Source organism: Salvelinus namaycush, chromosome 6 (genome assembly GCF_016432855.1).
Source record: "Salvelinus namaycush isolate Seneca chromosome 6, SaNama_1.0, whole genome shotgun sequence".
Taxonomy (NCBI): Eukaryota; Metazoa; Chordata; class Actinopteri; order Salmoniformes; family Salmonidae; genus Salvelinus; species Salvelinus namaycush.
In genome coordinates, this window is record NC_052312.1 from 43125640 (window position 1) to 43139501 (window position 13862).

At 44.2% G+C, this 13862-nt stretch overlaps 1 protein-coding gene across 1 annotated transcript in view; it reads right to left on the reverse strand.

Annotated features, from left to right (window-relative positions):
- The window catches only part of LOC120049404 (calcium/calmodulin-dependent protein kinase type 1D-like), a 56849-nt gene extending 43548 nt beyond the window's left edge, over nucleotides 1–13301 (reverse strand). Inside the window, exon 1 of the mRNA XM_038995672.1 lies at nucleotides 13140–13301. Within this exon, the coding sequence (XP_038851600.1) occupies nucleotides 13140–13234 (95 nt within the window). The 5' untranslated portion in view covers nucleotides 13235–13301. The remainder of the gene's footprint in view (nucleotides 1–13139) is intronic.
- Nucleotides 13302–13862: the final 561 nt, after the last annotated feature.

Consider the following 13862-nt stretch of genomic DNA (forward strand, 5'->3'; position numbering starts at 1 on the left):
GAGAGAAACTGTAGCTGCTACCTAACTATAGCACAAGAGAGAGACAGAACAGAAGAGATGATAGGAAAGAAGAAGGATGTTAGAGATGCTTGAGCTAAAGATTTAAAGCTGGCAGGGTTAGGGGTCAGAGGTAAGAAGCTGCAAAAGTTTTTTTTTTGCTTGGATGAGACATTTCATCCCGCCAGTCTGAAGGTTTACCATCAGCCATGCCATTGTGACAGAGTCACTTGGCAACAATAGAGAATGACAAGTGAAATCTCTTTCACGTCCTCTCATCCCTCCACTCACCCTCTCTAGGCCTATATTATCCTCCTCTCCTTCACCTATTCTCCTTTCCTTAAATCCCCACCTACCTTGGTCAGTTGGAGTGATATGATTGGCTCTCAGAGAGCAGGAAGTGCAGGTGAGAGGAACACACCGATGATAAGTTGTGACAGGGCAGGGAGAAACAGGATCCATGGTAACGGCAGTCAGGTCCCTTCCTATCAAGGCTATAGCGTTTAACCCCGTGTAACTGAGGGAAGGTTCCTTGGCTCAAAGCCATCAATACATAGCCTGTAGATACACTACATGACCAAAAGTATGTGGACACCTGCTGGTCAAACATCTCAGACCAAGATCATGGGCATTAATATGGAGTTGATCCTCCCTTTGCTGCTATAACAGGCTCCACTCTTCTGAGAAGCCTTTCCACTAGATGATGGAACATTGCTGCAGGGACTTGCTTCCATTCAGCCACAAGAGCATTAGTGAGGTCGGGCACGGATGTTGGGCGATTAGGCCTGGCTCGCAGTCAACGTTCCAATTCATCACAAATGTGTTCGATTGGGTTGAGGTCAGGGCTCTGTGCAGGCCAGTCAAGTTCTTCCACACCGATCTCGACAAACCATTTCTGTATGGACCTCACTTACTTTGTGTACGAAGGCATTGTCATGCTGAAACAGGAAAGGGCCTTTCCCAAACTGTTCCCTTCACTGGAACTAATGGGACAAAACCATGAAAAACAGCCCCAGACCATTATTCCTCCTATGTATTGGGGCAGATAGTGTTCTCCTGGCATCCACTAAACTCAGATTCGCCTGCTTGGACTGTCAGATGGTGAAGCGTTATTCATCACTCCAGAGAACGCGTTTCCACTGCTCCAGAGTCCAATGGCGGTGAGCTTTACACCACTCCAGCTGACACTTGGAATTGCGCATGGTGATCTTAGGCTTGTGTGCTGCTCGGCCATGGAAACCCATTTCATGAAGCTCCCGACGAACAGTTTTTTATGCTGACGTTGCTTCCAGAGATTGCATGGCTGTGTGCTCGGGTGTGGTTGAAATAGCCGAATCCACTAATTTGAAAGGGTGTCCACATACTTTTGTATATAGAGTGCATCTAGAGTCCCACCAATGCTGTTAACCCTTTGAGGAGTTGTTATACAGTCAAAAGTTTGGACACATCTACCCATGCAAGGTTTTTCTTTATTTTGACTATTTTCTACGTCGAATATTAGTGAAGACATCAAAACTATGAAATAACACATATGGAATCATCTATTAACCAAAAAAGTGTTTAACAAATCAAAATATGTTGTAGATTTCAGAATCTTCAAAGTAGCCACCCTTTGCCTTGATGACAGCTTTGCACGCGCTTGGCATTCTCCCAACCAGCTTCACCTGGAATGCTTTTCCAACAGCCTTGAAGGAGTTCCCACATATGCTGACCACTTGTTGGCTGCTTTTCCTTCACTCTGCGGTCCAACTAATCCCAAACCATCTCAACTGGTTTGAGGTTGGGTGATTGTGGAGGCCAGGTCATCTGATGCAGCACTCCACCACTCTCCTTGTTGGTCAAATAACCCTTACACAGCATGGAGGTGTGTTGGGTCATTGTCCTGTTGAAAAACAAATGATAGTGGGACTAAGCCCAAACCAGATGGGATGACGTATCGCTGCAGAATGCTGTGGTCGCCATGCTGGTTAAGTGTGCCTTGAATTCTAAATAAATCACAGACACTGTCACCAGCAAAGCACCCCCACCTCCATGCTTCACAGTGGGAAACACACATGCGGAGATCATCCGTTCACCTATTCTGCGTCTCACACAGACACAGCGGTTGGAACCAAAATGCTCGTGTTTCTTGGCCCAAGCAAGTCTCTTATTTTTATTGGTGTCCTTTAGTAGTGGTTTCTTTGCTGCAATTCGACCATGAAGGCATGATTCACACAGTCTCATGTGATCAGTAGATGTTGAGATGTGTCTGTTACTTGAACTCTGTGAAGCATTTATTTGGGCTGAAATTTCTGAGGCTGGTAACTCTAATGAACTTATCCTCTGCAGAAGAGGTAACTCTGGGTCTTCATTTCCTGTGGTAGTCCTCATGAGAGCCAGTTTCATCATAGCACTTGATGGTTTTTGCAACTGCACTTGAAGAAACATTCAAAGTTCTTGACATTTTCCGCATTGACTGGCCTTCATGTCTTAAAGTAATGATGGACTATCGTTTCTCTTTGCTTATTTGAGCTGTTCTTGCCATAATATGGACTTGGTCTTTTACCAAATAGCGCTATCTTCTGTATACCAACTCTACCTTGTCACAACACAACTGATTGGCTCAAACGCATTAAGGAAAGCAATTCCACAAATTAACTTTTAACAACGCACACCTGTTAATTGAAATGCATTCCAGGTGACTACCTCATGAAGCTGGTTGAGAGAATGCCAAGAGTGTGCAAAGCTGTCATCAAGGCAAAGGGTGGCTACTTTGAAGAATCTCAAATATAATATATATTTAGATTAGTTTAACACTCTTTTGGTTACTACATGATTCCATGTGTTATTTCATAGTTTTGATGTCTTCACTAATATTCTACATAGAAAATAGTACAAATAAATGAGTAGGTGTGTCCAAACTTAACTGGTACTGTATGTTGTTGTACATTCTAATTGATGGCATCACTAACAGCTCACTCCTCCATTTTGAGAAGTGTGTGTGCCCCTCATCTCCTGTGACCCAAAGGGTTGCTGTACACACACTCTCTGACACACACACATCTGCCCAACCACATACTGTGACTATAAGGTCACCTCCACTGATCAAATCTGACCCCACATATTGTCATATTGACTGCGAGTAAGGATTAAAGGGGAATAAAATAGAATAAAGGACATAGATATCACAGGGTAGATCTGTCATAGTCTGCAGCTGTTGGGCTCCATCTGAAATAATGGCAGTGGGGTTTGACAGACCTTCCATGGCAGCTAAGCTGGTTACAAATACATTCATATTTATTTATGTGTGTATGTGTACACACAATCTCAGTCTGACTCAGCCAGGCTGCCACATGCCATCATCGTGCACCTCTCCCTCTTTCACTTTTCCCTACTTTTAACAGCCATTGTCATTTCTCAAAATGTATGATGAATTCGTCCCATAGCATCAGGTTACAGGTATGGTTCCAATATCCATACAGGATCCTCCTCTAACAAGCCTCTGATAGGCTGTGTGTGAGCAGAGCCTAGTCAATAGAGGGCCTGTTAATCCTCGGTGGGACGGCTTGATCCAACAGATCCAGTGGATCTCCAGGGAACGCACAGACATTCCTGACAGATCCTCTACACAGATCAGATCATAGGCAGCCGGACTCCAGCCAGACCCAGCCTTGCTTATCTCACTGATACGCTGACAGTTTAAAAACAGTGATATTAATATTATTAGCTCTGCTTTATTTGATATGGTGGGAACCGGTGATGCAATCTGCCGTAAATGCCATGGGATTGCCATGTAAGAATGTGTGTGGTGTGTGTGTGTAAAATCTAGCGATCTTTCTATATACACCGTACCACCACTTAAACCTCTTCTTGTGAAATGTCTGTTACGGAGGCCTTTTTATTGTGTGTTCGCAACAAGACTGTTCCCACATCCTGTATGGCCTTGAAAACTGGGCTGCTTTAGGAGGGTGGGCTTCAGTAGTGGCGCAGCATTAAAACACCCCTGAAGACACAGAGGAACCACTTAACATGTAGCTTCGTGTCATGCTCCAGATCTGATGCGGCCGTGACATTAATTTGGTGGCCAATTAGAGTTTCTCCCCGCGAGCTCCTCTCATGTGTCTCATCAGTCTCCGATTGCAGAGCACGAGCAGCAGATGAGACCGGAGATGCTAACATGGAGTTGAGGAAGTGCTTGCAATCTGCAAGCACACACACTCTCACACAAACATGCTCTGTGCCTGACCAACTATGAAACAGAGTCGTATAGGAACTAAGCCATGAGGTGTATGTAACCAAAGTCATTCGGCATGACTGGTCTATACAAATCTAAACAGAATCATCGAGACTAATCTGTATAGGCCTAGCTGGATTAAACTAGCTACTATCAAAAACAGTTTACGGTAAAAAGTAGGTCTCCCTCGCCTGATACCAATCCCATTCCCACCCAATGGCCGTTTGGAGTCTCTAAATAGGGCTCTGATCCGATAATGGACTGATGTTGATGATCATTAATACTCAATAGACTGTACATTCACACATCATGGAACCTCCCCAAGGGGGAGTGTTGTACACATGAACTGATGCACACACCTTTATGGTGTTTTCACACATTGTCCGTTTCAGCCAATTGTTGTGAACCCAGTGCGGGTCGCTTACTTTATGGGCAGAGTAAACACTCCCAACTAACACACCCCTCAAAAAATAAACAACTGAATCGAACTGAGGACATCAAGTGGTGGTTGAGTTCGGTTCGCTTGAATTCAGCGGTCCATTTTGTGGACAAAACATGTGCCATCTTTTGATATTGATTAGTGGTTGTCAAGGACGATTAGAAATTCCAAAATGTGTGGAGTTTTGTTCAGACAAGATGTTCCGATTATTTGTTAAAAATATATAAACAATATAACTATAAAGATAAACTCATAATACCAACGTGAGAAATTCAGTACTTTATTAATGTTTCAATGGAACCAACCAAAATCATACAATCATTTTATACAAAATACATTTCACCAAAATCAAGGTTTCATAATTATTGGCACTACTCATTTAGTACTTAGTGCAACCACCTCTTGGCAAGGATAACAGCATGGAGTCTTTTCCTGTAATGTTTGACAAGGTTAAGGAACACATTTGGAGGGATTTTGGACCATTCCTCTATGCAGATCCTTTCAAGATCCTTCACATTCTTGGGTTTGCGCTTATCAACTGCACTCTTCAACTCAGCCCACAGGTTTTCGATTGGATTTAGGTCCGGCGACTGAGATGGCCATGGCAGAACATAGATTTTTTTTGTCACAGAACCATTTCTGTGTGGATCTTGAGGTATGTTTTGGGTCATTGTCTTGTTGGAAAGTCCACTTACGGCCAAGTCCCAGCCTTCTGGCAGAGACAACCAGATTGTCAGCCAAAATTGCCTGATACTTGGTGGAATTCATTACGCCATCAATCTTCACCAGTGCCCCTGGACCTCTGGAATTAAAACAGTCCCAAAACATCACTGACGCACCACCATATTTCACTGTGGGTACGAGGTGCCTCTCCTTGTATGCATCTCTGTTTCGATGCCAAACATGCTGATGCTGTATCTGACCAAAACGTTCAATTTTGGTCTCATCTGACCAGAGCACCTTCTTCCAGTCATAATTTAAATGACATTTGGCAAACTCCAAGCGCTTGCATCCGTGTCTTGGAGTCAGAAAGGGCTTTCTTCTGGCAACCCTTCCAAAGAGCCTGTGATTGTGGAGGTGGCGTCTGATGGTGCTTTTTGAAACCTGGTGACCCCAAGACGCCACCAAGGCCTGCAATTTTTTCACAGTGATTCTTGGAGATTTTGTTGCTTCTCTCACCATCCTCCTCCCTATCCTGGGGGGCAAAATGTATTTGCGTCCTCTTCACGTGAGGTTTTCAACTGTTCCATATCTTTTTACTTTTTTAATAATCACCCTGACAGTGCTCAGTGGTATATTCAATCGTTTGTGGATTTTCTTGTAGCCATTACCAGATTTATGAAGGTCTATGACCATCTGTCTCTTTTGAACTGCCAGTTCTTTTATTTTATTCATGGTGTTGGATGACAAAGGGATATCGCATGCGTGTTACCTCATTTTTATACCCAAGTGAAACAGGAAGTGATGTAATGGCTCAATATATTTCCTTAAGACATATTTACGTTTATCTAAGTGGATTTAATTCCTGGTTTAATTTTTGTTGATGTTATTTCCAATAATCTGTAAGGGTACCATTAATTGTGAAACCTTGATTTGGAGGACATTGATGTTTAATTAAATCAATAAATTATTTTGGTGGGTTCCATTGAAAAATTCATAAAGTACAGTATTTCTCATGTTATTTTGAGTTTCTCTCCATAATTATATATTTTTAAGTATTGTTTGTGCATTGCCAGTCGGGGGTGCCAGTAATTTTGGAGCCCACTGTATACAGTAGATTACCAAGCTACCAATTACTTCACACTGGAAGAAGTTAAACTACACTGAAGCTACCCTTAAGAAAAATATAGTAGTTCACTATATCCAAACTACTACGGGAAAAATTATTATATCTAAATATGAAATGTCAGACTACAAATTGCAAGAACAGATCACCCTGGAGTCAGATGCTAACAGAATGTGTAATTTAGCCTATTAAAATACAAATTAGGAATTAGGTAGGTCTGCTGTCAAAAAAAGAAAGGACATTCTTACCAACTTAACACATTTTTATTTGAGAAAAAAAAGTGTGTAGTTCCAGTAGTTAGCTACACTGTTACATGACAAAAAAATAAGTAATTAACTACTGAAAACATTAACAAAATTGGAATTGAGTTATACTACCACCAAGCTACTGTAAAATGTAGTTACATTTTGTAACGGGTTTCGTCCTCTTCGTCTGAGGAGGAGTAGCAAGGATCGGACCAATACGCAGCGTGGTAAGTGTCCATAATGATTTATTTAAAAAAATATATATATATTTTAATTTTATCCCATTTTCTCCCCAATTTTTCGTGGTATCCAATCGCTAGTAATTACTATCTTGTCTCATCGCTACAACTCCCGTACGGGCTCGGGAGAGACGAAGGTCGAAAGCCATGCGTCCTCCGAAGCACAACCCAACCAAGCCGCACTGCTTCTTAACACAGCGCGCCTCCAACCCGGAAGCCAGCCGCACCAATGTGTCGGAGGAAACACCGTGTACCTGGCCCCCTTGGTTAGCGCGCACTGTGCCCGGCCCGCCACAGGAGTCGCTGGAGCGCGATGAGACAAGGATATCCCTACCGGCCAAACCCTCCCTAACCCGGACGACGCTATGCCAATTGTGCGTCGCCCCACGGACCTCCCGGTCGCGGCCGGCTGCGACAGAGCCTGGGCGCGAACCCAGAGACTCTGGTGGCGCAGTTAGCACTGCGATGCAGTGCCCTAGACCACTGCGCCACCCGGGAGGCCCATAATGATATATTTAATCAATCAAACAGAACACTGAACGAAATAACAAAAATCCAAAACAAACAACCCGAAACAGTCCCGTATGGTGAAAACACTAACATAGGATACAACCACCCACAAAACCCAAAGGAAAACAAGCTACCTAAATATGGCTCCCAATCAGAGACAACGACTGACACCTGCCTCTGATTGGGAACCATACTAGGCCAAACACAGAAATAGACAACCTAGACATACAACATAGAATCCCCACCCACATCACACCCTGACCAAACAAAACATAGAAACAAACAAAGCAAACTATGGTCAGGGCGTGACACAGTTCTAGTTGAACTACCTGTACTTCGCTAACCCAACACTGCCGATTACAAGATCTCATGGATTGGCTTGCCCTGCACTTTGTAAAAACCCAGAGTGCATTGAGTAAATGTTGGAAAAAGATCTTGGTTCCTTTCTAAACATAGCAATGTGAACGCAAAGAAGACTCGGACCACAACATAGGCGAAGTGAACTGGCAAAATAGTTGAGTCCTCATTCAAAGGCAAGGGCAGTACGAATACAAAGACAACAGTTGCTTTTTCTTTTTTTACCCCAGAGTTCACTTTGAAGAGGAATGAGATCAGTTATTTTAAAGAGGACTATGTGAAAACACCCTTAAGTTTACTAGAGCACTTCTGAACATGTTTTATATGTCTGGATAATACAAACAAGTGTGTATTCAAGTCTGGATACACTCCCGCTCAAAAAGGTTGGCTCTGTTTTGCCATCTGCAAAGACAAGACATTTTAATTTAATAGATTTTTAAAAATATTAATGACAAAAACATGGTGTGGAAAAAGTGACTTAATTTTACCCATTGCTGTAGCCAGGGACCCCTGTTTTGGATGGATGTTTCTCAGGCCCTCTCTATACAGTGTGTGTGTGTGTCATCTAGATCAGAATGAGCTCACTGTGGTATAACAATACTGTCAAGACAAACAGAGGAGTCCACTCAGACTTCATTTAGGATTGAATCCCAGGAACTAAATGAGGCCACACACCGGGGGTCACAAATAACAATGAGCAAAAATAACCATCACTGAAGAAAAACCTGAAGAAAAGAAGAGAGGGAGCAGCTGATGGAAGAGGGACAGATTGAAAGAGCGGAGAGATAATGATTGGGGAAAAGAAGTGATGAGGGGATGAGGTAGAGGGATGAGGGATAGAGAGACCAAGGGATCGGGGGGGTGGAGGGATAATCCGTGTCTCTTCCTATAATGAAGATGCCCGATTACAGTCTACCCTTAATCCTTTAGGCCCAAATGCGCACGCGCACACACACACACTGAATGATCCCAATACAAAAACGCTGTATGCTTTCTGTACACTTGTTCTACTCCTGAGACCCAGTGCTAAACTATCAAGGCTGGCTTTCAACGCTGCATACACTTCATCTGAGGCAGCAAGGTCGGATAATAGGGGCAGCTACGCAGAGAGAAAGAGAGAGCGAGCTAGGCAGAGAGAGAGAGAAAAAGAGAGAGCTAGGCAGAGAGAGAGAGAGAAAAAGAGAGAGCTAGGCAGAGAGAGAGATAACTGCAGTCCCAGAAAGAGGACAATGCCAGGAGCCAGGAAGTAGAGCATTCAATTAAGGGCATCGTGGCCTAGATGGTACACACTCCCACAATGCAGCTCTGCTTTGCCCTCTGTCCCTCTCTTATTTACCCCTCTCTCTTTCCGAGTGTGTCTCAGTTCAGCAGTGAGGTGTGGCATACCTGAAACACACCCGTCTGCAGCATCATATGAACACCTTGGCCCCCCCAGGCACTCACAGTGTTTAATAATTCAACAACAGAATGCTGCAGGAACACACACACGCACAGGGAAACAGGACACCAGGGATCAACACACGCACACTGACTAAGGCTTCCCTACGCGCCGCTTGGAGACATTACTCTGGGGCTCAGAAAGTGTTGTGTCAGTGTTCGGGTAAAGCTGGAACACAGGACACCAGGCCAGACAGAGCCCTGTGGCTCTACTATGGCCTCTATAGTGCTTAACTCCCAGCAGCTGCCTTACATGACTTACATTAACTACTAATAGTAGCTCTATAGATCCAAGCTATAGCCTACAGACTGGCTTGTGAGACTGATCCAAGTGATAGAGAAAAGTCTCCGGACTGACATTTTAAAACCGGCAGCAGCAATCAGCCCATTTGACTTTATGGACTGAGATTAAAAGACTCTGTTTCTTCTACATGACACAGGAAGCTGCGCAGGTCCTAATCCAGGCACTTGTCATCTCCCATCTGGACTACTGCGACTCGCTGTTGGCTGGGCTCCCGCCTGGTGTTCAACCTTCCTAAATTCTCCCATGTCCCCCCGCACACTGCGCTGGCTTCCAGTCGAAGCTTGCGTCCACTACAAGACCATGGTGCTTACCTACGGAGCAGCAAGAGGAACTACCCCTCCCTACATTAAGGCTATGCTCAAACCCTACACCCCAACCTGAGTACTCTGTTCTGCCTCCTCTGGTCTCTTAGCCCTCCCACCCCTACGGGACGGCAGCTACCGCTTAACCCAGTTCAAGATCTGTCCCTGCCCATCTTCCGAAAACATCTGAAACCCTACCTCTTTAAAGAGTCTCTTAAATAATCCCACAGCACCCCCTATCACCCCCCCCCACACACACACACACATAAAAAATCAAAAAATAAATCTAAAACTTGCATTTGACTTTTTCCTCTCACTAGCTCTGACTTTGCTGATGAATACTTTAGAGAAAAAATGCACTTACTATGACTGAGATATGTGGTTGTCCTACCTAGCTATCTTAAGATGAATGCACCAACTGTAAGTCACTCTGGATAAGAGCATCTGCTGAATAACTAACATGTCAAAAGGAGTCAAAAGACGTGACATTCTGCTTGACTTGAAGCACCGTTTTATGAAGTGTTAATATCGCCTTATAAACATGCATACAGCTTAGAAATGCAGTCATAGAACATTATGAAACTGTATAGCAAAGCAATAAGGCACAAAAGACCAATGAGACTGCTGCCATGCCCTTATTTTGCGGTCAGTCATGTGAAGGACCCAGTAGCCTCTGTGGCACATCATCTGTCCATCTTTTTACGAGGTGAATAAAAACATTAATCTCTCATCCAATTTCTAAAGACTAGCTCATAGTGTGTGTCAGAGCAAAATGTTGTGTTAGCCCAGCCCTAACCACTATTCTATTTAACAGTATTTCTCCTCCCAGCTCTCCTCTTCACTTCTGTCCTCATCTCTTACCATTCCTCTTCCAATTCCCTCTCCTCCTCCTCTCATCCACTCTCTCACGCCTCTTTCCATTTCCTCTCTTGTAGTGTTGAAAACAAGACTCCAATGGTCAAGAGACCGGAGCAAGTTAATAGACTATACAGGCAATGTCCCCGACTCCCCGCTGTGTTTCTTCCTTTCCTCTCTCTTCATCCCTCCCTCCTCTCCCCTTCTTTTTCCGCTGACAGAGAATTAAAAGGGGAAAACACCAGACATCAGCAGGAGGGAGTTCAAAGGCTGAGGCTGAGCAGAACTCTGGTTAATGTGTTGCTATGGCGTTAACATGAAACGTCTGAGTAATATTTTTAGGGCAGAGAATTTTTTCCTGACCAAGAAAAATTCCAGGTGGAACCTGAGGCCAAGTGTATGTGTGTGTGTGCCTGCCCAGATGGTCCTTTTGTCCAAGCACAGAGCGCTGGCCAAAGACCAGATGGGAGGACAGATCCCTAAGCCCCACCACTGCGGAAACAAAAGTCAACGGTCACAGAGAAAGATGTCTCCTCCAGTAAGGTAGCTAGAAGATCAAGAGCTAGTGAACAACCCACAGAGTTGTGCAGACAAAACACCAGCATACACAAGAAAACCTGTCTTCAGTACCAGTGTGGTGCGCGTGTGAAGGAGATGAACAGAACCTCTGGAAATCCTTTGTAAATAGCCCCAATCAGTGTCTTTGTCATGCTGTGATTTTTTAAAAATGTAACCTTTATTTAACTAGGCATGTCAGTTAAGAACAAATTCTTATTTACAATGACGTCCTACCCCAGCCAAACCCTAACCCAGACGACGCTGGGCCAATCACGGCCGGTTGTGATACAGCCCGGAATCTAACCAGGGTCTGTAGTGACGCCTCTGGCACTGAGATGCAGTGCCTTAGACCGCTACGCCACTCGAGTCCACGGAATGGTGCTAGTACACATAGACACCATGGCAACACAGGAGAGACTTTAGCTATAAGCATAGAAACTGAGTGGCCCCTCAATAGTTCGTCAGTAAGACGCACACACCCAAAACGCACCTGTTCATACTTCCATCTGTTATGTGAATTCCAGGCACACAGTAGAAATTCCGATCTCCTCTTTGTTGAGTTCAGTGAAACTGACGGAGTTATGAAGAACAAGGATCAGACATGACCTTCGAGCCTAATTTATGCACTCTCTGCTCCAAATTGGCATACCTGGAATTCTGCAAAGGCCATCGTGCACACAGTGCAGAACCATGGTTCAACACTCCACAACCGTATTTATATACTCAATAACCATGACACATTGCCCACGGAAATTACCTGTTGAAAACTTGTAATAATTTTCATCATTTATTACCATCACTGTTATGCAACATGTCTGAACTGTTACAGTGGCCTATTCCAGGACCAGGAGGTTTTCCCTGGCCCGCTAATCCGCTTAAATCCAACCATCCTCCCTCGATTCTGCCTGTACAGTCAACAAACTGTTCCTCTGTGCCAGGGGGACTGAGGTAACAGGCCAGAGAGAAAATTTGCTATAGGGTCTTCAAGAAGAGGCTGGGGTATTTTGCCAAGCATTTCATCTGAACAAGCTGTTCACATGGGTTGCAAATTAACCGTTATGATGCTGTCAAATCAAAACCAATCTTTCATGTATGAGGTTAGTAACACTGCAGGCCTTATAAACCTAGCGATAAATAGTATTAAACCGTGGCCGATAAATCATTCTGGGTTAGATAAACACAGAAAACCATGATAACCACTCACCAATGGTCAAATATATTTTCATAAGGTCGACTCAATTGATATCAGTGTTTAACTGCCTGCGTCTCCAAAAGGTCATTTCTACGATAGATAGCAGCACAACTGGAGCTGTCAGATCGGTGGGCCGGGAAGAGAAGGAGGATGAATGTAGTAGGTTAACCTAAACAATAGCCAAGACTGCATAAAACCAACAGAGCCAACTGAACAAGACATGCGTAACCGGTTGTAAAATCATGGACTAAAACGCACGAGACCCCTTTATTTAGGCATAGGCTACTGTCTAGGTTTTTCTAAAACAGTTCCTACATAGGCCTCATAGCTTTCCTTAATTTCAAAGTGGGTAGCCTGTCACGCATAATATGTAATGACATAGGCTAGCCTACAAAAAGTGATATTCGATATTTCTCTATCATAGCGTACCCAACGAACACTCGTTCTCATCCAAATAAATATGGGCTAACGCTAGCCCACAGCGTTAAATAGCTCGTCATAGATAACCTAACATCTCTGCTGGCTTCCAGTTAAACCGGGAGCTGAACGGTCCCTAAACCGAAACGGATACAAAGTATCCAGCGCGAGAGTCCCGCTACATTCTGCAACAAAGTTTCAAAGGCCTACCAGATGTAAATTCATGCCCAATTAGCATTGACCACAATAGGGCAATTTGAAAATGTTATTAAGAAATAACACACTCACGTTCCGAGGATCTCTTTCAATTCAAATATTTTCTTGATGTCGTCGACTTGCTTTTTCCACGTCCCTTTCCCGGACTCTCCATTCTCCCGAGCCATGGTGGAACAGGGGAAACCCGGGGCAAACGATGCCAGTGAGTTTCAGCAGCCCCTCGAGATAATGCAGCTTTCCCACGCTTCGAGTTACACTTCCTGCTCGTGGGGAGCAGACCCACGCGCATAGAATGAGCTAGGCAGGTTTTCGAGCTCGTGGTTTTCCCGCTGTATAAATGTCACCGAAGCTCTCGAAAAAGGTCTCCTGTATTCTTCGCTTATTTTTCTGTCTACAGCGTTCCGTTTGACCGACAACGAGCGTTAGCCGTCTGCGGTTGCACCTGCAGGGTTCAGCTGGTCTAGATGATCTTGACGTAAATTGTTTGGGGCTACGTGTCACCTTTGCGCGATCGCCTTGTCTCTCTCTCCCCAAAAAGTATTCTGTTTTAATTAAGTCCTCTGTTGAGCCGTGTGGTGCGTAATGCGAGGAGTATTATTTAATCTAACCATGCTGATTGTGCCATCGGTTGTTATGGCAATGAGGGCGGGTAGGATGCTGCTCATCGCTCGACTTGACAGCGTTGCGCACAAGTGTGTGTGTGACTGGATGTCTAGAGATAATTCGCATTGCACCAAAGATACGTTCAAGAAAGCAGAGTATTTGCAAACCATCAAAAACGTGTTTAAAAATAAG